Here is a 25362-nt window from a genome sequence, read left to right on the forward strand (position 1 = left end):
GGAAAAGCGCTTCGACATGATCCAGGAAGTCGTTCTGCCAAAAGTCAGGAGCCTCAAAGCCTCAAAGGTGAAAACTGGCGGCTGCTGAGGCGAGGAGACGAGGACGAATGGAGGACGAAGCGTCTTCTGCTTCCTCAAACACGTTCCAGACGGGATACGCCGGCGTCGTGTCGCCGCCGCGGCCGTACAGCCACCGGCCACCGGGGCGTTGAGCGTCGTTCGCTCGGCCGCTCGCCCACCCCGAGGTCGTTTTGTGCCGCCTGTCATTCCGCAGCGTGCAGAGAGGAGTCGGAGGGCGTACGACGCTCCGGGTGCGATTACTCGAGCCGCGTTGGCAGCTGTGTTTTGACAAACAATCACAGTCGTCACGCGTCACGGACGCCCGGTTAAGAACCGGAGGATTGGAAAGGTTTGGGGAGAGTTACCGATTATTTTTTTTATTTTTTTTGGAATATTCTTGCAAAGTGGATTTAAAACACTTTTTGTTTTGAATAAGCGGAAGAAGAAGGACGTACAATGACAAGTTTATACATAATATATACTGATTGAGTGTCAAAGTCATTTTAGTTCAGTTCCACATGCAGCCCAATTTCATCTTCAGTGGACCGGACTTGTAAAATAGTGACGTATTGACCTTTAAATTTAGACTTTAAGGTTTTTTTCTATTCTGTGGCACAGGGTATACACGATGAAAATGTGTAAAATTTAAGAAAACCGAACAATTTCCGACTGAAAATTATTCAAATCTTAACATAAAGTCAATTCTACTCATGCAAAATACAGTGAAATGTAAAAAAACCCCAACTGTTGCATTATGCATGTTTTGGTACAACATCTGTTTAGCTGGTGTGACACACTGTAATATTCCCCTGACAGTTGTGCTATATAGTATTATATAACAGCTGTTTGTGTCCATTCCGGGGATCCAACCTCTCCTGTGACGAAGCACCAGCGTCAGTTTGAACCTTGAAGGTTTCCCGGGTGACAAAGCGACAAAACGAGCAACGCTTCTTTGCCTCCTGCCAATTTTAAACTGTCAAAGTATGAGTGTTTTCTGGAAAAAAAAAAAAAAAAACAACACATGAAAAAGACGTTGAGTCGTTCGACAACTGCAAAGTACAAGAAACCTGAAATGGATAAACGCCACATTTAAGAACGTTTCCCCCAAACGTTTCAGAAATCAATCGGGTGTCTATTAGTTGTTTTCCTTCCTCTTGATCAGCTGCGAGAGTGACGACCGTCGTCGGACGAGGAGAGACGGGAAAAGAAACGAGGAGGATGAGGAATAATTGCCCAGATGGTCCTGTTGGATGCAATTACCCGTCTGAAGTCACACAATCACGCGAGGGAAAAGGCTGACACCCACCAAGCCACAATGCTGCAGCTGAATCAATGCATAATTGCAATAATTATCGTCCCCGTCGTCGTTGGCGGCCGCGTCGGACACTTCCAGGAGAGAGGGATGGAATTGGATAAACACAGTGGACTTGAATGGCAGCGGCGGCCATTGTCTCTTCAAGTGCAACGTTTCAGACAAAAGGTTCCCTCCGTACCTGGTCGGAGACGTGGAGGGGGGGGTGGGGGTTCGATTCCAACGAGTCAGCCAAGCAAGAGAGGACTTGTTGTGCGGCTGAGCTACGAAGCACACGGCGGGCGTACGATGCCGACGCTCCGAAGTCACTCATTTAAAGGATGAATACAGAGTCGCGCCACTGAGCTTTTAATAAAGCCTGATCTCCTACAGCTTTGAGTTTTATTCTATAGCGCTCTCTGTATTCTCTCTATGTATATGGAGTTCTATAACTATAGAACAGTTGAGTGTTATTTAGTGATGTTGAATGGTCCCATTCGTCCATCTGGTTTATTTAATATTATTTATTTGATTATTATTATTATTATTATTATTTTTAATTTAATTAAATTTAATACAATACAATACAATGCAATGCAATGCAATGCAATGCAATGCAATGCAATAAAATAAAATAAAATAAAATAAAATAAAATAAAATAAAATAAAATAAAATAAAATAAAAAAATAAAATAAAATAAAATAAAATAAAATAAAATAAAATAAAATAAAATAAAATAAAATAAAATAAAATAAAACAAAACAAAACAAAACAAAACAAAACAAAACAAAAAAAATAGAATAGAATAGAATAGAATAGAATAGAACAAAACAAAACAAAACAAAACAAAACAAAACAAAACAAAATAAAATAAAATAAAATAAAATAAAATAAAATAAAATAAAATAAAATAAAATAAAATAAAATAAAATAAAATAAAATAAAATAAAATAAAATAAAATAAAATAAAATAAAATAAAATAAAATAAAATAAAATAAAATAAAATAAAATAAAATAAAATAAAATAAAATAAAATAAAATAAAAATGTAATTTAAAAATGATTGAGATATATTTGTATGTTTTATTTTGTATGCACATATAGAAAATCCAAATAAATATTAATTAATTCATTCATTCATTCATCCATCCATCTGGATTATATATTGTTATTTATTTTATTATTATTCTCTGCACGCATGTGTGGTTTTAGTACAAAAACACACAACAGCTCCCACTAGTGGCCCGGCATAAAAACCACCTCGTGTTCAACGGACATGGTTTTCAGAACATTGCCGCGGAAACGCAAAACCCTTCCGTTAAGAAAACCCCAATGCGATTCTATCTCCCCTGAAGCGCGGCCGCGTAAACGTCACGGATTAAAAGGTTGATATATCGAACCCAGATTTCTCGCAGTGAGGCGAAAGAGCTACTCACTAATAACATCATGTTTAAATCCTCTTTTTTTTGTCTTCTTTTTGTTGTTGTAGTGAAATAAGAAACATATACATTATAATACATTTAAACAATGAACCGAAATCAAATCATCGAGTTAAGTCGCTGACAAACTGAGCTGACGCTGAAAGCAGACATTTGCAGGGAGGAAAACTCTGGATATCAGTTTATCTTGATCCCGGAGCGCCGCTGCCTTTCTCCCCAGACACACGGTATCTGGTTGCACTTTAACGAACCCGCTCTGGTGGTTTCAAGACTATTGTCCTTCATGCAATCCACTCGTTTGAACACAGTTTTTTTTTTTTTTTATTATACAGTAATTTTTTTTCTTAGAAGTCATAAATCATCATATGATCCATATGATGCCTTCTGGAAACATGGCTGCAAGCATGAAATTGATAATTGCCAATATTATGCTGCTCGACCGTCAGTGACTTTCACTAAAAGGTCGAGATTAAAAGGGAAAGAAATGAGGGGGGGGGGGGGGGGGGGGTGTTGGAACAAAACAGGTTTAAGCAAGAGTTTGTACGAGTTTGTACATCGTCTTAACTTCGCCGCCCTTTATTGAAGCGAGTTTGTACATCGTCTTAACGACGATTACCAACTCGATGTACAAACTCGCCGAAGGTCTCGCCGGAGGCCGCGCCGCTGCTCTTTAGCATTTTCATCCGGTGTGTCCGGGTTGAGGTGGGAGTCACGAGGTGGGGTGAGGGGGGGGTGGTCCACCCCATCCTCCTCCTCCTCCTCCTCCTCCTCCTCCTCTGCAGCCCTGCCGGGTTGCCGCTGTGGCAGCATGTGGGCCAGGGAGGTCACGGTGTAATCCTTTTACCTCGTCTTGCCCGTGGGCACCGCGCATCGCTCACAATCACGTTAAGCCGCACAGTCGCCGGCCGCGAGCGCCGCAAATTCACTTGATGGTGGTTGTTGTTGTTGTTGTTGTCGAGGTAAAGAGGGGCCGGAGCGCCACCACGTCGCCCTTGTTGAAGAGTGGATGTGTTTTTTTTTTTTTTTTTTCACCACCCACAATCAAATCTAATTTGCGAGGAGCTGTGGCGATTGGATTGAGTTGATAAAGTGACTAATTTTCCACAGATGACTTTTCTCTTTGTCTAACCTTTACATGAAGCCTCGAGGTGGAAGCGCTGATCACCGTCGCAAAAGGACGCCACGCGGCCAAACTTTCTTCATTTAAGTAATGAAAGAAACATGCACATTATAGTATATATGTATATATATATATACGTATATATGCCAAAACCAGACCGTAGGTTTTTGAGTTCACCTGCATTGCTGATGTGGGTCTACAGGTCCATCGGTTCTAATATCGTCTATTAGCCCCTATGGAACCAAGAGGGGGGGGGTCCATTAGAGGGACTCTCAACGTCGTCCTTTTTCTTTATTTGCACAAGATAGGAATGTCCTGGAATTACACGAAATCAATCCCGACTGTGCAGGAGAGGGACTCACGTGAAATCTTCCCCATCAATGAACGTTAGTATGACGGAAATAGAAATTTAAGCAAGAATCTGCATGAAGCAACAAAGAGGCTCAATTACTTTTTTTAACCCCTCCAGGGGAAACTTTTTTTCTAAATAAATAAAGAAACAAAGAAAGAAAGAAAGAAAACTCACAAAAAATACCTTTTTCCCAGGGCAAAAAAATATCTATCTATCTATCTATCTATCTATCTATCTATCTATCTATCTATCTATCTATCTATCTATCTATCTATCTATCTATCTATCTATCTATCTATCTATCTATCTATCTATCTATCTATCTATCTATCCATCCATCCATCCATCCATCCATCCATCCATCCATCCATCCATCCATCCATCCATCCATCCATCCATCCATCCATCCATCCATCCATCCATCCATCCATCCATCCATCCATCCATCCATCTATCTATCTATCTATCTATCTATCTATCTATCTATCTATCTATCTATCTATCTATCTATCTATCTATCTATCCATCCATCCATCCATCCATCCATCCATCCATCCATCCATCCATCCATCCATCCATCTATCTATCTATCTATCTGTCTGTATGTATATATATATCTATACACACACACACACACACACACACACACACACACACACACACACACACACACACACACACACACACACACACACACACACACACACACACACACACACACACACACACACACACACACACACACCACTGGGTTAAAGAATAGATATCAGAACAAAGCTTATGTCACTGTCCAAATCATATCACATCATATATTATATCATATCACACTTAGCTTTGAAAGCATTTGTAATTATTGCCACTATTATAGATTCAGAAGACCCTGGACAATATAATAAAACTTAAAACATGAAACATGTGTCTCTTGACCTCCTTCAGCTTTCAAACTGGGACGAGTGTCGCAGATCGTGCGCACTGATTGACGAGAGTGCGATTAGCCCGGGTTTGACGTCACAAACCGCAAACAAATGATCCCATAAAAAGAGGCAACCTGTCTGCTGGAAAAGAAGAAGGAAAGAAAAAAAACAACCTGAATTATCCCCCCCACCACCCTCTCCTCCCCCCCCTCTGAAGCCCGAGCAGCGCCGCCACCGCAGTGCCACTCCACACGCGCACGCCTGAAGATGCCTCTCTCCAGCAGCTCCACGTCCTCCGCCAAGAGCATCCGCAGAGCGGCATCCGAGCTGGAGAGGTCCGACTCCGTCACGGTAAGCGAGACTAAAAGCAGAAGTTTGGACTTATACGTACTCGTCTATGTCATTTTTATTTGGTATCAATTATATTCAGTGGACGCTCAAACTGCCGAAGTGTCAATTTGCGTAATTACGCACCGATAACGCCTATGAATTCACACGTGATCCACGTAAATCTCAGAAAATAAAAACCTAAAAACAAGCAAACGAAACAAAAAGAAAAAACAAACAAACTGGAAAAAATTATTTTCACAAGTCAATTGGGTTTCCTAATTGATTGACTCACATGCGCAATTGGAGATTTTCAGAACTCCCAGAAATATCCTCGAAAGAGTAAGAAAAGTTATTCAGATTTTTAAAAACTGACAATTTTGATGTGAAGTTTCCTCATTTCTCCTCCATCCAAACAGTCTCAGAGGTTCCTGGGGAGACGCCAGAGCTTGATCGAGGACGCGCGCAAGGAGCGCGAGGCGGCGGCCGCGGCGGCGGAAGCGGCCGAGGCCAGCGAGCAGATCGTGTTCGAGGAGGACGATGGGAAGGCGCTTCTCAACATTTTCTTCACTCTGAGGAACACCAAGACGCCGGCGCTGTCGAGGACGCTCAAAGTTTTCGAGGTAACGCAACACAACTATGTGTGCGTTTTATTTTTCCAATTTAGGAAGTCAATATATGACTGATTATTACAATTAGACTCTTATTAGATGGATCAAACTCCTGGTGTCTGTCAAAAAGTGTATTTCTGTTTGAGATTGAACCTAAGTATTAGTAAATCAATTCGTTTTGAGAGGGAAAAAAAAGCGTTTCTCATATTAACATTTTTTAGAAGAAAAAAAGTACAAAAAAAGTGTAAAAACTCCCATTGAAATCACTTTACATGATAAATTGTGTCACATTTCAATGGTTTTCTGGGGCGCATCAGGACACAACTTCAAAGCATTGCTAAAACTGTTCATTTATTTCATGAATGGTTTTATTTATAACGTCATGTGGCGTCTAATGGTACAAAGGAAAATAAGAGTGTGACGTGGCAATGATCAATGGAGGTTTGTTTACTGGCGAAAAACAAAACAATCGTTTTGTCTACAAGTGTGGCTCATTTTATAAAGTGGTATTCCATCCATCCATCCATCCATCCATCCATCCATCCATCCATCATCCATCCATCCATCATATTTGAAGATATCTTGCAGTTTTACCTCGGTTTTGATCACCAAATATACAAATGTATTTTTCACAGTATGGATGTGGTTTGTGGATATTATCCTTACTTTCTTTTGGTTGTTTATTTGTTTGTTTGTAAGTACACTCTTTACGCTTTCTCAATGAATCCAGGTTTCTTTGTGGTTGAAGTAGAAAAAACTCTCAAAAACGTAAAACCACAAACGATAGGAGGAATATAGCCATTTCCACCGGAAGTAGGAGGGTTGTCCACCATGTTTGATCTTCCTGTGAGCTCAGCAGTCACGTGACCTGAAGTGTGCCAAACAAACCAAACAAACCCCAGATAAAACGTTTCATGTGAAAAGTTTTGGGGCTGTATTGCACAATGTGACAATTTAAAAAAACAAAAAACAAAAAACAAACTTGCTTCTTTCTGTTGCTTTAGCGCTTTGATCTCATCTCAGTGACTTGCTCCATTCTGTCGCTTTAGCGCTTTGATCTCATCTCCGTTCCTCGGCTGTGTTCCAGACGTTCGAGGCCAAGATCCACCACCTGGAGACGCGTCCGTGCCGGAAGCTGAAGGACAGCCTGGGGGGGCTGGAGTACTTCCTGCGCTGCGAGGTGCACCTGACCGACGTCGGCACTCTGGTCAGCTCCGTCAAGAGGAACGCAGAGGACGTGAAAACCACCAAAGAAGTCAAGTGTAAACGACCTTTGTGACATAAGTGGGGGAAAAAAAAAAAAAAAAAAAAAAGCACAATTTGATTGATTCCCTTTCTCTTTTTTTTTGTTTGTTTTTTTTCCTTTCAAGTTCACTGGTTCCCAAAGAGGATCGCAGATCTGGACAGATGTCACCATCTGGTCACCAAATTTGATCCCGACTTGGATCAAGACCATCCTGTAAGTCGGGACGATGCCCGCAGCAGACATTTAAAAAAAAAAAAAAAAAAAAAAAAAAACATTACTCATTACCAGTTGACAAAATGTGATCAGTGTTCGGCATATTTGATTTGAACAGGGCTTCACAGACGCCGTCTACCGACAGAGGAGGAAGATGATTGGAGACATTGCCTTCAAATACAGACAGTGAGATATACTTTTCTTTTTTTAAACTAAATACAAAAAGCATGTGAATCTAAAATGTGATTATTTCTGTTGAACGAGAACATGTGTTTGTCCTCAGCGGGCAGCTGATCCCCAGAGTGGAATACACAGAAGAGGAAATCGGTACATGGTAAGAGCTGCTGCTTCCTACTTAGAAGTAATACACCATCAATTAACTTTTTTTTTTTTTTTTGGAAATTTATTATTCTTGTTATTTTACTGTGAGAAAAGTTGCGGTTCACATCAAACACTTTGAAGCAAGAGACCTTCTTTTGTTGTGGTTGTTAAAGTAAATGAGGTACAGATGGAACCGTGGCCTGGGAACAATGATTCTCACAAATATTGAGTAAGAAACGTTTAATAGAGACTTTAAAATGACTAAATGCCCTCCTTTTTTTAATTAAAACATTTCCTAAAGGAATAATAAAAGACACACTAAGATCTCTTTCATCCAAACGGCTTCAATATGTCTTCCTGTTGCTGATAAGTCACGATAATAAGTGAATGACTGAAACCCTGTGATTAAATGTCACATAAGTTCATGGATGTGATGAAAATTACTTTAAACTCTGAAATTAAAAACCATTACATTGTGCACCGTTATAAAGAATCAGGTGTCAAACATAAGATCTTTGGGTCATTTTTTGGTTTTAATTGGGTTTTTTTTTAATGTGTGAAAATATACACATTTTCACCTCCTGTGTTAAAAAAAGAAAGAAAAAGTTTGACATTTAGATTTAAAGGTAATTCTGGCGCTATTTTGCCGGTTCCGGCTCGCTTAACCTATACACTTTTTTTTTTTTTTTTAAAGAAATGTCTAATTACATCTTATTAAATATCCCCAAATAGAAATTTTTTTATTGTCCGTGTATATAAGTGATCGTCTCCTTTTCAAAAATATTGTCTGTATGTATGTTTTCTAAGTATGTATCACTCGAGAGGTGTGCTATACTTGGATATACATGTATATTTATTTTATTTATATTATATTTATTTTATGCATTTGTATTTTCAGGAAATATATAAAATATATATTATAAAAAAATATACAAAATATAAAATATTATATATATATAATATATATTATAAAAAATATATTAAAAATATTAAATATATATATATAAAATATTTTACATATATAAGCTTTTATATATTTATTTTATGTATTTGTATTTTCAGGAAATATATATATATATATATATAAAATATTAAATATATATATATAAGCTATATAAAATATTATATATATAATATATTGTAAAAAAAAATATATATAAAATATATATATATATAATATTTTATATATATATAAGCTTTCTAATCAAACCAGATGGTTTTCTACTACACTTTGTCTTAAAAAAAAAAACCAACCCAAAAAAACCAAGTGACTTGAGCAATAGTGTAATTTGTGTTGGCTGAAGGCGGGAGGTGTATTCCACCCTGAGGGACTTGTACGTCAGCCACGCCTGCAGCGAGTACCTGGAGGCCTTCCGTCTGCTGGAGCGCTACTGCGGCTACAGTCCGGACAACATCCCGCAGCTGGAGGACGTGTCGCGCTTCCTGAAAGGTAACGAAAGCGACCGTCCATATCGGTTTTTCTTGGTTTTTTTTAAATGTATAATTCGTCTCCAAACTCCCGGACCAGAGCGCACGGGCGTCCAGCTGCGCCCGGTGGCCGGCCTGCTCTCGGCCAGGGACTTCCTGGCCAGTCTGGCCTTCAGGGTGTTCCAGTGCACCCAGTACATCCGCCACGCCTCCTCCCCCATGCACTCCCCAGAGCCGTGAGTACACGCGCCGCCTCAATATGATCAGCGCCGTCTCCTGGCCAAAGTGAAGCCGTTCCCGAATCGACAGGCTCTTGAGAAGGATAATACATGCTTTCATTAGCTCAAGACTGGCCTGGGTCCCTCTTACCGGTCTGATATTTTAACTCTACGTGACCCTGGAGGGGCCCTGCGTTCTTCAGCTCAGCTTCTCTTAGACCAGGGGTGCCCACACTTTTTCAGCATGCGAGCTACTTATAAATTGACCAAGTCAAAGGGACCCACATGGAAAGAACCTATATAAACATATATGTTTTAATATAGGTTTTGATATAGGTTTTTAATATATGTGACATATATAAAATTGGCCATTTTCCTATAGATTATGCACATATATGTACATATAGGTATCTATATAGGTGTGCATACATGCACCTATATATGTGCGCATACATGCACCTATATATGTGTATATATGCACCTATATGTGTGCATATATGCATCTATATATGTGTGCATACATGCACCTATATATGTGTGCATACATGCACCTATATGTGTGCATACATGCACCTATAAATGTGTGCATACATGCACCTATATGTGTGCATACATGCACCTATATGTGTGCATACATGCACCTATATATGTGTGCATATATGCACCTATATGTGTGCATATATGCACTTATATTTGTGGATACATGCACCTATATGTGTGTATACATGCACCTATATGTGTGCATACATGCACCTATATATGTGTGCATATATGCACACATATATAGGTGCATGTATGCACCTATATGTGTGCATATATGCACCTATATATGTGTGCATATAGGTTTCATATATGTGCATATGTCCTCATATAGGTTCTTTCCATGTGGGTTGTTTTAATGTATTTATTCTCGTATTTATTTCTTCATGTATTGTTTTTATAGTTTTGTTGTAAAGCACTCTGGGCACCACTGGGTGATTGTAAAGGGCTATACAAATAAAGTTTGATTGATTTGATTGAATATGTACATTCCCCTTTTATTAGTTTTATGTTAAAATCAACAGGCCAGATTGCATTGAGTTGAATTGATCTTTGTTTATTTTTTTTTGTTTTTTTATGAAGTCAATAATAAGCGAGCGATGTTTCCTCTGCAGCGACTGTGTCCACGAGCTGCTGGGTCACGTCCCCATGCTGGCCGATCGCACCTTCGCCCAGTTTTCACAGGTTGGTTTAAAAAAAAATGTTCCCCGTCGACTTCGCTGCCATCGCTTCCTGTCATTACGTGTCTGGTAACCGCTTATCGATCGCTTCTCTGCAGAATCTGGGCCTGGCGTCACTCGGGGCTTCGGATGAGGACATTGAGAAACTGTCCACGGTAAGACATGAGCAGCAATCCCGTGTTTTCGTTAGCGCGCTAATGATCCGTGTAGTTTTGTGGCTTTACGATAACAAGAATTTTGTGTTTCACTTGTTTAGTTTTAATCCGCTTCACCTTATCTTTCACTACTGCAACACTGGGATTTCCTCACTCTGGGATAAATTAATAATATACCATCGCCAGTGCTTGGATTTTGAATAGTTTTCCAGATTAAAATGGACACTTTAATCCCCTGACACCGGGATGTCGAGCACATTTTAGTTCAGGGGCGACATATACGGTCCCATTTCACAGTATACGTGATGAAAAATGTCAAAAACGACCTCCAACATTACTACAATCTCAACATAAAGCCAATTTTATTGAAACCTCCTCATGCAGAATATAGTGAAATGCCTAAAAACAAAGGCTATAGGCTCCATTATGCATGTTTTTTTTAATTTTTTTTTTAATAAACTTAAATCTCTTACGTAACTTTTAAGACTTAGACTTAGACTTTCTTTATTGTCATTGCACAGTACATCACACAGTGAGGAACTGGCAACGAAATGTCGTTTGCTAGCAACCGGTAAAAAAGGCATAAAAAAAAACGTATTTAAATATATTTAAAAAAAAGTAGTGCAAACAGTCAAACAGTTAAAATAAGGTGCATATGAACGATAAATAAAAGAGCGGGATGAGAAATGGGATAGGTTAAAATTGAATAGTTGCACAGTGTGATGTTATTTGGCATTGAGAGGCCTGGTGGCCGGGGGAAAGAAGCCTGTTAAGAAGTCTCACCTACTAAATTTCCAATTTCACTTGATCGAGAAAGGATTTTTACACAATGAGACTTTCTGTCTCTGCGTTGATAATTCATACACGTGTGGAGGACGGCGGCCACTAGTGGCCCGACGTGAAAACTGCACCGTGTTCACACGTTTTCAACTTCCACGTGTAAACCTGATTGACGTTTCCTTGACTTCTCTCGCGCAAAATGTGTTTAAAATAAACGTACAATGTGCCTGACATGAATTAGCTTCTTTCTTTCTTTCTTTTCCCCCGTTCCCCCCCATCAGCTGTACTGGTTCACGGTGGAGTATGGCCTGTGTAAGCAGAACGGTGAGGTGAGGGCGTACGGCGCCGGGCTACTTTCGTCCTACGGAGAACTTGTGGTACCTTCCAGCGTCTTTACTCTTTTATCTGTTCATTTCGAAATGCAGCCAAACGAGCCCGTCAGCTCATTGCCAGTCGTTTTTTTTGTTTTTTGTTTTGTTTTGTTTGTTTTCTGTCTCTGTCCACCCGTCCAGCACTCCCTGTCGGACGAGCCGGAGACGAGGGAGTTCGAACCGGAGGCCGCCGCGGTGCAGCCGTACCAAGACCAGGACTACCAGCCGGTCTACTTCGTCTCCGAGAGCTTCGCAGACGCCAAAGAGAAGTTCAGGTATTTTCGTTTCTTGTTTAGTGGAACGACGCAGACGCGTGTGAACCGAGAGGAAAAAAACCCAAGAATTAAACAAATTAATTAATTAAAAATTTTTTTTTTAAAAGGAAGGGGTTACGTAAGGACAAGGTCAGAAAACAGGCAGCCAAACTTTAAGCAGGTCGGCCGCGGCTGCCAGGAGACGGCTGTTACTAATGTGGCCTTTCTTGCCGATGGCAAAACTCTGGAGTTTTATTTTGGCGGGCGCGTCAAATGCTGCGCTGCAAAAAAGAAAACAAGTAGCTTCAGTGAGTGTTTGGACAAAACAAGTAGCTTCAGTGAGTGTTTGGACAGTTTTCAGTCGGTGGCAGAACACGACACATGGCAGCCGCGCTACATCGGGAACGGAAATGTGGGTATTGCGGAAAAAAAAAGAAAGAAATAGAATAAAAGTCTTTTTTTGAGCAGTTTTACTTTTAACGTGTCTGACATTGTGGAGATTTTACTGTATATTCAGAATAAAACTGCGGCTGGGCTTTGATCTTCAAGCCAAGTCAAGCATTTGGGTTCATAGATAAAAAAAAACAAAACAACAACAACAACAAAAAACAGCTTCAGTACATATATTTGTGATTTTTTTCACAGATTAAACCTCGACGCCGCGCGTCTAAAGTTGCAGTTCTGCACTTTCTGCTCATGCAGAATCCTGGTCGGCACATAAAAAAAAAAAAATCATAATAATATGTAACTAGTATTCTAGTTTTATCATCCATAATGGCAATTCGTCATCATCGTTCCATTTGTTCACGTTTACAGTGTATCGTTTTCTGCACATGTCCGTGTGGTTTCATTACAAAAACAAACAAACAAGTAAAAACAAAACAAAACAGCGCCCTCCAGTGGCCCGGCGTACTAACTACATCATTGTCAGTGTGTTCGCCGAACGCAACGCTCACGGTCTTCAAAATCTCACTTCCGCTCCATAAAGCTGAGCATCGATCTCAGATATGTAGAATATGGAACATCTGGAATCCTGATGTTTGCAGGAGGAGGTTCACAAGTAATTCAGAGTAAGAAGAACCAAGGTGAAGCGGCTTTGAGCGCCACCTGCTGACACACAATCCCTTTGAACCTTAATACGCTGTTATCTGTTTAAGCTTTCCATCAGACAATAGATTTTACTTATTTTATTACCTCTTTTCTCAAATATAAATCTGTTTAAAAAAAAAAGATATAAAGAATTGATTACAAGCGATGGTCTGCTTGCTTGTTTAATCGAGAATAAATGAAAGGTACCGCAGTTTATCGCAATCTTCTGTACAATTGTAGTGTTAAATTGAATTACGGGAAACTTTTGTCATGGAGTTAATACCGTTTTTTTTTTTTTTTTACTCGTTTTCGACGTTCAAATGTGGATCAAGGCGGACGTGTTGTTTTTTTAATTTGATTAATTTTAATTGAAATGTTTCTCTGTTCCTTTCCTTCTTTTTCCTTTTACATTTGTATGTTCGAAATAAAGCGTCATTACTCAATCAATTCATTCATTCGTTCATAGGTTTTGCTTTTATTTAGAGCGGATACGCAAATATTCTAAGGCTTAGGCAAAAAATAAGCCTTGACTTCAGCCTCTTCCCCATTTCGGGTCACGAAATGAAGAATTTGTGAACTTTTTAAGCTCTATAAAATAACATTTTTAGCACCGGAACAGGACATCAACCAATATTTCTTGCTTTAATAGTGTTTCACAAGCGGAATCGATGAGGATTTAATGTAGAACCTTTGTGTCTGAACGGTCCCCAAATTAATTTCCCCCTCGCCGTTGCCTTTTTGTTTTTTTGTTTTGTTGTTTGCCCGTCCGACAGGACCTACGTCGCCGGAATCAAGCGCCCCTTCTCCGTCAGGTACGACCCGTACACCAGCAGCGTGGAGGTCCTGGACAACCCGCTGAAGATCCAAGGAGGCCTGGAAGGCGTCAAGGACGAGCTGAAGGCGCTGACGGACGCCCTGAGCGTCCTGTCATGATGACCTCCCTCTCTCTCTCTCTCTCTCTCTCTCTCTCTCTCTCTCTCTCGCTCTCTCGCTCTCCGCTGAGTGTTTCATCCTTGCTGTGCCGTGCCTCCAGTGTGACGCCGAGTCCGTACGGCGGCGTTGCCAAAGATGTTCCACATCCTCGCCGTTGTGTGAATTTGTATGTGAAAATTATGTTTGTTTGTTTGTTTATTTAACTGCCTGGGCCATTCGTGCTTTTAAAGCAATTTGAGAAATATGTAAAAAAAAACAAAAAAAAACCAAAAAACAAAATTGAAGTGAATGTAATCAAAGAAATGTCATGACTGTGGTAGAATTATTTTAAAATGAAAAGAAATATAAAGGTACAAAGCAGATTAAAGCGTATTCTAATGTAACTCGCTGCTCCACTGAAAGCTTTATTTTCCCAGACGTGTGAATTCAGTCTATTTTTCTTCTTTTGCTGTGTAATTTTTCTGTTGGCTTTTGTCTTGCACTGTGAGTGAAATCAAACAACCGCATGTAATGAAGCGCCGATCACAATCTATCAAGACATTAAAGAAATGCAAGGTGATATCTTGTTGTCTGCTTGATTCAGTTTATACCGTATCAGTAAGACAATATAAATACCGAGTTATGTAACTTTATTAGTCGATAAGCGATATTGGATGACAGCGAAAAAGGCAGTGTGTTTTATTGTGATAGTCGCACACTTCCTGTATGGGGGGAGAGATGGAGAGTCCCTCCTATCTCCTTTCCTATCCACTTTTCTTTTACCCCCGTGGATGACGTCACGGGGTGCAGGGAAGGCAATCAGGAGGCTTCCTAAAGGAAAGGCGACCACGTTGTTTTGACAATCAGATCCCACTTCCACTAGGGGGCGTAATAATAATAATAATAATAATAACCCGACGGTGGTGAAGGTGAGTGACGTCAGCAGTGATAAAAAAAAAGTCCCCTGCGGCTCTAACCGCTGATAAAATGTCAAATATCACAAGGTTTGAATGTAAATCAAAGGAAAAGAGGAACTGAAGGTAAAATAAATAATAAATGAACCAATCAAACAGTAAAACTGGACTTTATTGTGTCGGTTCTACCACATTCTAGAAAACTCCGACTTGGGATCTGGGTTCTAAGATTATTTCAAGTTGTTCCTTGCAGATTATTGGTAATTTACATGATCTGCTCCTCTTTTTCACTCATCCTGAGTTTCCCTTTAAATGTTCCTGCAGCAAGGCATTGTGGGGCAGCATTACCTGGTCTCAGTTCATAGAGTTCATAATGCAGAGTATGAAAATTTAGATTTGTGTATATAGAATTTTCCTCTAATCAAATTTCTGCTAAAGGCCAAATCATGGACGGCGTTTCTTTTAAAAAACAGGTATACCGAATAAATCTTTTTTTTTTTTTTAAGGTGGAATCAGTGATGCAAGTCTATCAAAATACATATTGAAATTTACAGTCAAATATTTTTCCCCCCCCAGTGAAACAGAAAGAACAGCCGTTGTAAATCAAAATCAAACTTTCAACAGAATTATATATATATATATATATATATGATCTTTCGAATCCAGCCAGATTGTTTTCTATTACATTTTGTCTTAAAAAACAAACAAACAAGTGAATTGAACAATAATGTAATTTTCATTAAGTGGTTTAAAGTGAGATTCCTTGAATAATTTCGATTTTAACTTTTTTTTTTGTAAAGAATTGCAAAGTTGAGAGTGGACTTCCCAGTTGGCTGCAAGATTTCTGTAGGATTCAAAGGGTTTTCTACGCTTCCCTCTTGCAGTATTCATTTGATGGTAATGTCACTTAAGCGTCCCGTCCTGCAAGACGCTGCTCAGCTATAACGTCCAGTTGTCCTCATATGTCCTCATATGTATGTGGACTAAAACAACTATTAAAACATGGTAACCCACACTAATCACTTGCTTTCATCAAAAGATGTAGTTAATGTTCTTTTTCTTTTCTTTTCTTTTTTCTTTTTTTTATCACATTTTACATTTTGCATTATCATTGGCTTGGCTGGATGGCACTCTCTGTTTGATACCCTCAATTTAAATCATGCAACAATAAATTCGATTAAATACTTTTATTTTTGTCATCTTTGGAAGTTATGTCCAATAAATTAGGCGACTCATGCAGCAATCAGAGGTTTCCTTGAGCCACAAGAGGACGCAATTTAGCGCGCTGTTCCCGTCTGGTTTTATAAATCAAACCATATTTATTGACAGTATCCGCAGAATAAAGCCGATGTATGTGTGTGTGTGTGTTGCAGTGCAATATTTTACTACGTTATCCATTACTTCCTCCTGTCAATAAAAACTGTATGAATAATTAACGAATAGTTGCAATGGAGGTCTTATTACACGTGCATTGATGATGAAGCAGCTTTGCATGAAACGCATATTTTAATGTTCAGCGGACGGATAAAGGCGCTATTCTTGTGCGTAATTTGGCTTAACAGAAGGGGGGGGGGGGGTTGTGACTTTGCATAATGGGGTTTTGGCCAAATTGAAATGACAAAAGCGAGCCTTGGGGAGTTTGTCAGGACGTGTTTTTTGGTTTCCTGCAGCTCAGCCAGGTGAGTGAGAGGTTGTGGCTCGTGAGTGACTTGCAGCCGGCAGCAGTCCTGCGCAGTGCGCACCGACCGACCCACCGACCGACCGACCCACCGACCCACCGACTGGCCAACCGAGCTGCTGCTTTGAGGAGCTGCGGGGACAAAACAAGCCGAGGTTCACCGACGGAGCCAGCAGGTGTCAGTGTCAGTCTGAAAACCTGCACACATGTTCACCTTCCTGCAGGAGACACACTTACATAAGGGGGGGGCCTTCGTGCACTTTTAACAGAGAGAGAGATTGAAAAAAAAAAAAGTGAATGTGCTTGTTTTTTTATTTTTTTAATGTGAAAATCAAATGTTCCCACTATTTAACTGCTTTTGTCTCACGTGAACGCACCTATGTGGTCGTCTGGACGTGGCTTTTGCATGCAGAATACAGAAATGTCATTTGTTTTGCCATCTTTCCTACGTGAGTCATGCACTGATTGTACTTTTTCTTTTTTCTTTTTTTTATTGTCATCTGTCAGAGGAATCCCCCAAACAGTATGTCTACCCGCTGAGAGCTCCTCCTCTGCACCCAGCCGCCCCCTTTTATTTTTATTTTTATTTTTGGCACCCTCATGGCTGCAAAACCTTTACTATCCCGCTCCACACTGCCGCACACCTTTGACCCCGCGCGTCTGCACGAACACCTGAGTCAGAGGAAATCCGCAGACCTTGGCCACACCGATCCCCACTGGATGTTAATCTAAATTACAGCAGGGCGGAGACATCGTGCATTTTTCTCGGAGTCGAAAGGAATTACGTCTATTCTTGTTCAGTCTGCGTCCTGTGTGTAAACATTGTGATTGTAGGTTACAGTGCGTAAACGTGGAAAATGCCAATGGAAGTGTTCCATATTTTTTTGTGACTCTCACTCTCTCCTCTTTTTTTTTTTTTTTTTTTTTTTTTTTTTCAATTTCTCCCTTTAAAGCACTTTTCCACTAAACGTCTCTGGGCCATTTTTTTTTTTTTTTTCTTTTTATCAGCCATGGAGAGGAGGAGCGAGGGGGTGGGGTGGGTGTAAGGGGCGTGTTTTGGTATATAATACTTCTCGCTGAGAAGTTTTGCCTGTTGCCTAGTCTTAGGGACAGCCTCTCACACACCATCTCTATAGCCTCACCATCTGGGAAACTAACTCACCTGCAATCTTTTTTTTTTTTTGCCAAGCCAAATAGCCGACATCCCAACATTTTGACTACTGCCAATCTGACATGGAAGCCCAGCAAAGACACGGACACCACTCACTTTGCCACACCTGCCGGAGAACGGAGAGCAGCAGAATGAAGGTAACCACCAGGAGCAAATACTTTTTTTTTTTTCTTCTTCTTCCTTTTTTGTTTTTTTTTAACTACTTCTCCGGGTCGTGCTTGTGCGCGTAATGACAGACCTCTGGCATGGCTGTAGGGATATTTTTTGTTTTTTGTTTTTTTTTGGGGGTGTCTCTGTTTAATTCCGCAAACCGCTTTTGTTTGAATGGATGTACGGATCGTATCAATTGTTTTTTTTTTTTTGTTTTTTTTGCGCAAAAATGCGCAGCCGGACATCACCCAAGCGCAGCAGCAGCGAAAGTTTAAGATGCGTAAATGGCACGGAGCGCGCAGGAAGCTGGCGCGTCTGGAGGTTTGAAGCGTCGGTGACAGGACAGGCGGAGAGAGAGAGAGAGAGGGAGAGAGAGAGAGAGTTTGAGGAGGGGGGGGGGTGTATTTTAGTCGTCTCTGTCTGAATGGTGCGCGGAGCCAACAGCTGGTGGCGGTGCCGGCAGATAGGGGGCGGTAGGTGTGAGGGTCAGTGAGCTCACTCCAGGGTGAGCTCGGGGAAAAAAAAATATATGCTGAGTCTGTCTTTTTCAGAGAGTTAACCATCGAGCAGCCGGCTTTGCAACTTCTGCAGAGTTGTGTAAGAGTGTGAAAGCCAGATAGCCACGGTCACCCCCCCCCCCCCCCCCCCCTCTCCCCTCCAACACACACACCCCCACCACCACCACCTTCAATATAAGCATATGTGAGACACATGACAGCGGCTCAGTCTGAAGGAAGACTGGACATCAGTTTTTTGTTTCCTCACGCGACGGACTTTCTTTCCGAGTTCGCGGGTCTGGATAGTATTTGACGTTGGGAGCGTTTGTGCATGTGAGTGCATGTGAGACGACTGGATCCGCTTACCTCTGAAAACATCTGGCTGTCATCTGAGTTTCTCTCTCTCTCTCTCTCTCTCTCTCTCTCACTCTCTCTCCCACTCTCTACGTGCGCCTTTACGCGCTCGCGCTCTCCGGAGCGACAGCGGCGCGCACCCGGTGACCGGAGGCGCTTTCAATATCTGCAATGTGTGTTTCTGTCTGCAGGTCAAAAAGATGTCCTCGACCAGTCGCGCGCTGGTGTTTGCACTGGCCCTGGCGCTCTACGTGGTGGAAGTGGCCTCGGCGGAGACGCTGTGTGGGGGAGAGCTGGTGGACGCGCTGCAGTTCGTCTGCGAAGACAGAGGCTTCTATTTCAGTAGGTTTTTTTCCAGCCGATGCAAGTTTTCACAAAAAAAAAAAAAAAAAAGGCCGCGTCGATTTGTCTCGACCGTTCACTTCCCTCCTCTGGACCCCCCCCCCCCCCCCCACCCCCACCCTCCTCTCTTGTTGATCATTCGCACACATCTGTTTGATAGCTGAGACTCTGTCTGTGCTGTGTGGTATGCGTGTTTGCTATTTTTCTTTCTCACGCACTCCACTCCCGCACGCACACACACACACACACACACAGAAGGAGTGAGAGTGAGGGAGATTATAGCCAGCTGTGTGTGTGTGTGTGTGTGTGTGTGTGTGTGAAGACCTGGTCCAGGCCGCTCTGCTGAGTCTGCTTACGGCCCCATACCTTCTCATTGCATATGAAAGGCCGGCGAGCTGCGAGGGCGCACACGACTCAGCGACACAATGGGCTGCTTGTTTACCAGTAAAGTAATAGCACCCCAAGAGGCATACCAGTCACCTCAGCACCAGTGTTCCCAGGCCAGGAGACCACACTGATGAGTCGAGGGGGAGGGGGGGGGGGGGGGGGGGTGGTGGAGGAGGAGGAGGAGGAGGAGGGAGGGGGGGGGGGGGTGTTGATGTCAGCCTGAAGAGGAAAGATCATTAACGTCAATTCTGATCAGCGCTTCCACTGTGGCGACGGCCGTTGAAGCATTACGCGCGATCGTTGCGGTGGCTGTTTAATCCTCCACTGGATAAGCTTCTGTTTGCTTTGGTCTGTAAGCGTTTGTGACACACATTTTACAAGTTCGTCCTTCTTCCCCCCACCCCCCAACCCCCGGGGGAACTTTTTTTTTTGCGCCCCGTAAGTGATATCGGGCCTCGTCCCTCGCCTCCGCCGCCTGCCACAGGAGCTTCTTCTCCAATCGGAAAGATCATTATCCAATTTGGGCCAACATAGATGTGCTCCCTCCCTCCTCCTCCTCCTCCTCCTCCTCCTTCCTCCTCCTCCTCCTCCTCCTTTGCCTTCTCCTCCCCCCCTGGATAACCCCCTCTTCCTCTCTCATGTTCCTCTTCCTGCATATCACATCCAGCCATCCCTCTCGTGAGACTCCTCCAGCACCGTACCGGGTCGCAGGACTTCAAACGAGGCCTATATTGATTGCGGATAATGCCCCCCCCCCCCCCCCCCCCCCACCGTGCAAACACGCGGCCGTCCGCCCCACAGCCTTCCTCTCTTACACCTTTCCCCTCTCATGTCTCGTCTCCCCTTCCTCCTTTGTTGTGAATTCTTCCTCCTCTGTTCTCAGCCTCCCGATCCCTTTCTCCCGTTTCCCTCCACCTCTCCGCCCCTCCTCTCCTCTCCTCTCCTCTCCTCTCCTCGCCTCGCCTCCTTCCCTCGGCCTCTTTATCTCTGCTGACTTGACAAAGGACAAGGTCATCCAAAGAGTTTCCATTTTATGTATTTGCTCACCCGAAGGCCCGGGCCGGGAGCTTAGCTGTCTCTCTCTCTCTCTCTCTCTTTTTTTTTTTTAACTCTCTTTTGGTCTCCTCAGCTCGGGGTGTTTACTTGTGTATTCACTCATTTAAGGACTTCCAGATAACCCTAATCAGATTATCCTCTACAAACAAAAAGATTTGTTGCAGTTGGTCATAGATTTCCTTTTATCCTCTTTGCTGCACGGGCCGCTATGATTGTCCAAGTAATCCTGCATAAGCAACCTAGATTTATTACGGATGCCAGTGTTGTGTGGTGTTTTTTCTTAAGGCCTTTATTCACTCCTCGCCTTGCTTTCTCTCCCCCCCCCCCCCCCCCCCCCCCTCTCAGGTAGGCCGACCAGCAGGGGCAGCAACCACCGGCGCCCCCAGAACCGCGGGATCGTAGAGGAGTGTTGTTTCCGTAGCTGTGACCTCAACCTGCTGGAGCAGTACTGTGCCAAACCCGCCAAGTCCGAACGGGACGTGTCGGCCACCTCTCTACAGGTCATACCCGTGATGCCCGCACTAAAACAGGTACGTCTGAGCAGCGACGACGACGACAACAACAACAACGCCAGCATGGGAAAAAAAAAAAAAAAAAACCGGTGTTAATCCCCCGGCTTTATCTGCCCTCTTCATCTCCTGCACCTCGCCCCTATGCCACTGACACCGAAACCCACGCCGAGGCAGGTTTATCTTGTCCAATGGGTCAATGGTAAGCACTAAGCTTCCAGGCAAAGTTGCTGACCGTCGTGGAAAAAAAAAAAAAAAGGATATAGACACGGGCATAGCACATTACGCTAAGAGGAAAGGCATAGTCATAGGTTTAGAGTCGAGTTCTGTGCGTCTGAGGAAGGGGAGGGAGGGGTAGGTGGGGTGAGGGGTAAGGGGGGTGAGATGTTGGAGGCCAGTGGTCCGTAACACGTTTTAGAACATCGTGTTCCGACTGCCGTGATTATTAGTCACGGAAAAGAAGCCCGTCCAAAAAAATTGATGGTCAAAAACACCTGACCTGGCCCGGCGGAGCGTTTCTGAAGCACGTCTGAATCACGCAGGGGAATTGTTCAAAGGGCTTCAGATCTCTTCGACTGCAATCACGAGACTGGAGCTTTCCAGACGCCCTGAGAGATCCTGTCGGAACTTTCTCGAGAAAACCCCCCCCACCCCCAAAAATGTGCATCTATCGTGATTCTGCTTTGGCTTAAATAATTTTGCCAGTCAGTGGCTAAGAAATGTAAACAAACAAATACATATCGCAGTGCCTGAAATCGGAATGGAAAAAGAGAAAAAAACAAGGGCTGCAAGGGGGAATTAGTTGGGACATGTCCCTGGTTTGTCGGGGTTTGGGAGAGTTGATGGGTACAGGCTGCTCTGAGGGCCAGCTGTGTCGGCTATTGAGCGGGCCGAAAGTGAATGAAGGGGGGGGTGGGCTGTAGGGGGCTGGGGGGGGTGGATAAACACTCCTCAAGTGGCAGGACCAAAACAAGCCATTCAGATGGAGCACTGGCGACTCGCGCATAAATTCACAGCCACCACTCCCACCCACTGTGTCTCAATCTGTGGCGCTCGGGAACAATATCGTACACTGTGCGGGGTCTGGACGCGCGATAATGGAAGTTCTGACATGACGGTGTGTTTATGTGTCGTTTCATTCAGCCTGTGGCGGCGGCGGCTCAGCGAGTTGTTGTGTGTGTGTGTGTGGGTGGAGGGTGGGGGGACAGGGGGACGGGGGGGGGGGGGTAGTGAACTTGCTCCTCATATGTATATGAGCCGGGTGGCCGCCCTTCCCTTTTGGCAGTATGTTAAATAGGCTAAACTAAGTACTTGTTGACAGCTTCCATCAGTCGAGGAAACCAAAACAAGGGCAAGTTGGAGGCGAGGCGAGCCTTGTTATGGCGATCGGCTCCATAAGAACCATCATTTGATTTCCATTTTACTGGGGGAGGGTGGGGGTAGGGGGGGGGGGGGGGGGGCGACAATGACTGAATGTTTTCACAAGGGTTCCCTCCATTGTAATAAGTACTTGCTAACAGTATGTTATCAAGCCTAATGAACTGAACTAACTCCCGCCTCTATTTTCGCCTCCACGCCACAATAGGAAGTCCCGAGGAAGCAGCATGTGACTGTGAAAACTTCCAAATACGAGATGTGGCAGAGGAAGGCGGCCCAGCGGCTCCGGAGGGGCGTCCCCGCCATCCTGAGGGCCAAGAAGTTCCGGCGGCAGGCGGAGAAGATCAAAGCCCGGGAGCAGTCCATCCTCCACCGGCCCCTGATCAGCCTGCCCAGCAAACTGCCTCCCGTGTTGCTCACCACGGACAACTTTGTCAACCACAAATGAGACCCCCCCTTCGCCCCCCCCCCGATCCCCACCCCACCCCGCTGCCAGCCCTTTGCACAGACAAGAGTTTTGAGGGTGACAAAAACAACAAAAAAAAACAACAAAAAAGGAAAAAAAAAAAAAAAAAAAAAGAGAGAGACTAGGGGATTATAGCTTTGTCTCTGACGTCATTTCTGTGGCAGTCCTCTTTGACCTCCCCTGCCCTGTCCGAGCCCACCAGTCCCCCCCCCCCCCCACCCCCTTCCTCTCTTATCCACCACGTCTTGAACCCCTGGGCCTTTTCTAGTGCCCCCCCCCCCCCCAACCCCACCACCACCAACCCCGACCCACCCTCCTCCGGCACACAAACATTTCTTCGCATTCTTCCCGTCTGAACTCTCTTTCGCTCCCTCGCTCTTTCAAGTCACCGATACAAAAGGCACAAAAAAAAACACAAATCGTCGAAACAAAAAGTTAACAATTCGGCTTGAATGCGATTCAGGTGGATCTTTTAAAGCAAAAAAGAGAAAAACAACAAAACAAAAAAAAAAAAAGAAGAAGGGTGGGGGGGGGGGGGGGAGAGAAGGGAGGAAAAACGAAGATGAAAGAGATCTGTGGTTTTGCAAGTGTCAAGAGGACACCTAGCGGAATGTTTCTTTTCCCCGTCCTCGTCGGAAGACAACCGAAAGGTGAAGAGCAGCTCGCATGAAAGAATTCCATTCCACATCATTTCTCCCCGAGGCAAAAAAAAAGAAAAAAAAAAAAGAAAATCTCTTGTTAGTTTCTTTTTTTTTCTCTTATTAGTTTGCACCTCTACCTATAAAGGGACTTCCACACTGTAAGGAATTATTTTGTAAAATTAGATTCCTGTTCCAGCACCTTTTGATCACAAACAAAAAGCAGAAAAGAGTCTGCAAAATTGCACATTGCCACGGATTACGTCAAAGTAAAGAAAAAAATGGCACTATTTTTTTATGAACAATGAACGTGTAGCTTAAAAAAAAAAAAAAAAAAAGAAAATGTCATGGTGCTAGCTTTGGGGATGGACTCAAAGAAGAGGTTGAAAAGCACGTTTTTTTTTTTCTCTTTTTTTTTCTCTTTTTTTTTTTTTTTTTCTTTGAATGAATATTAAAAACTTTCCGTTTTAAGGAAAGTGTGACTTTAAATAAGGAAAATAAAGGATATGGGGGAGCTCCTGACAGTGGCAATGTCAAGGGGAAGAGTCACTGAGGAAAAAACAACAACAACAACAACAAAAACAACAACAACAAAACAAACACATGGGCTGTGCTGGCGTCGAAGGCTCATGGCGAGCGCTAGCGCTAGCGCTAGCGGCCGCTCGCCGCAAGACGGCCCGAGGAGGGACGCGAGACGAAGTCCTCATTCCTCCTGTCCCTCCTCCGAGGCTGCCGGACAAAACGGAGCAGTGTGGGGGACGCGTGGGACACTGTGGACCGCCTGCTGGAAGGGGACAGTACTACAGTTCTGGGACGGTACTTCCAGTTTTGCCATGGGGTTTTTTTTTTCGCAGACTGCTCTGACGGGACGTAACGCGACATGGACACAAAAAGGACGAGTGGGATAATGATGATTATATTTTATTTTGTCTCTTTTTTTTTTTTTTTCATATCAATGTTTCAATGAAAAAAAAAAAAGAAAAAAAAAAAAAAAAAAAAGGAAAACCCTGTCAGTTTCTGGTACCGTGACATTCCTGTTTTTTTTTTTTTTCCAAGTTAGGCATTTTTTTTTTCTTTTTCTGTTTTCATGGTTATTGTTATGTTATTTTACAGTTTTAAAGAAAGGCACAAATTCAATTCAAAGGGAATAAAACAGCAATAATGTCAACTAACATTTTATTTTTATTGTATATCAGTAGTATTCACATGCTTTTGCCTGAAAACAAATACTTGAAAATACATATATATATATATATATATATACATATATATATATGTATATATATATACACGTCTATATATATCTATATATGTATAGATATATATATATATATGTAAATATATAGATATATAAATTAGTTTCCAGGGACGTTGTGTTATTTTCCTTTAGTCTGAGCTGTATCTTGCGTAATGAGCCGCCAAGCTTTTTTGTTTGTTGAAATACAAATAAGGGCACTGTATAAAGGCATTATTTATTTTGTTATAAAATATATTTGAAAAA

At 42.6% G+C, this 25362-nt stretch overlaps 2 protein-coding genes across 2 annotated transcripts; both read left to right on the forward strand.

Annotated features, from left to right (window-relative positions):
* Window positions 1-5444: 5444 nt before the first annotated feature.
* Window positions 5445-14430, forward strand: th (tyrosine hydroxylase; the record flags this gene model as incomplete). Its single annotated transcript, XM_080504898.1, has 13 exons — window positions 5445-5528; window positions 5924-6127; window positions 7203-7377; window positions 7486-7574; window positions 7693-7760; window positions 7858-7908; window positions 9200-9345; window positions 9424-9559; window positions 10696-10765; window positions 10860-10916; window positions 11978-12073; window positions 12209-12342; window positions 14184-14430. 13 exons carry the CDS (start codon window positions 5445-5447, stop codon window positions 14341-14343), a joined length of 1470 nt encoding a protein of 489 aa, XP_080361024.1. The 3' UTR covers window positions 14344-14430.
* A 3604-nt stretch (window positions 14431-18034) lies between these two features.
* Window positions 18035-25090, forward strand: igf2b (insulin-like growth factor 2b). Its single transcript, XM_080505405.1, has 4 exons — window positions 18035-18222; window positions 19278-19428; window positions 21217-21401; window positions 22966-25090. The coding sequence occupies exons 1-4, from the start codon at window positions 18148-18150 to the stop codon at window positions 23203-23205; spliced, it is 651 nt and encodes a 216-aa protein (XP_080361531.1). The 5' UTR covers window positions 18035-18147; the 3' UTR covers window positions 23206-25090.
* The last annotated feature ends 272 nt before the right edge of the window (window positions 25091-25362 follow it).

Source organism: Blennius ocellaris (genome assembly GCF_963422515.1).
Source record: "Blennius ocellaris genome assembly, chromosome: 11".
NCBI classification, from domain to species: domain Eukaryota; kingdom Metazoa; phylum Chordata; class Actinopteri; order Blenniiformes; family Blenniidae; genus Blennius; species Blennius ocellaris.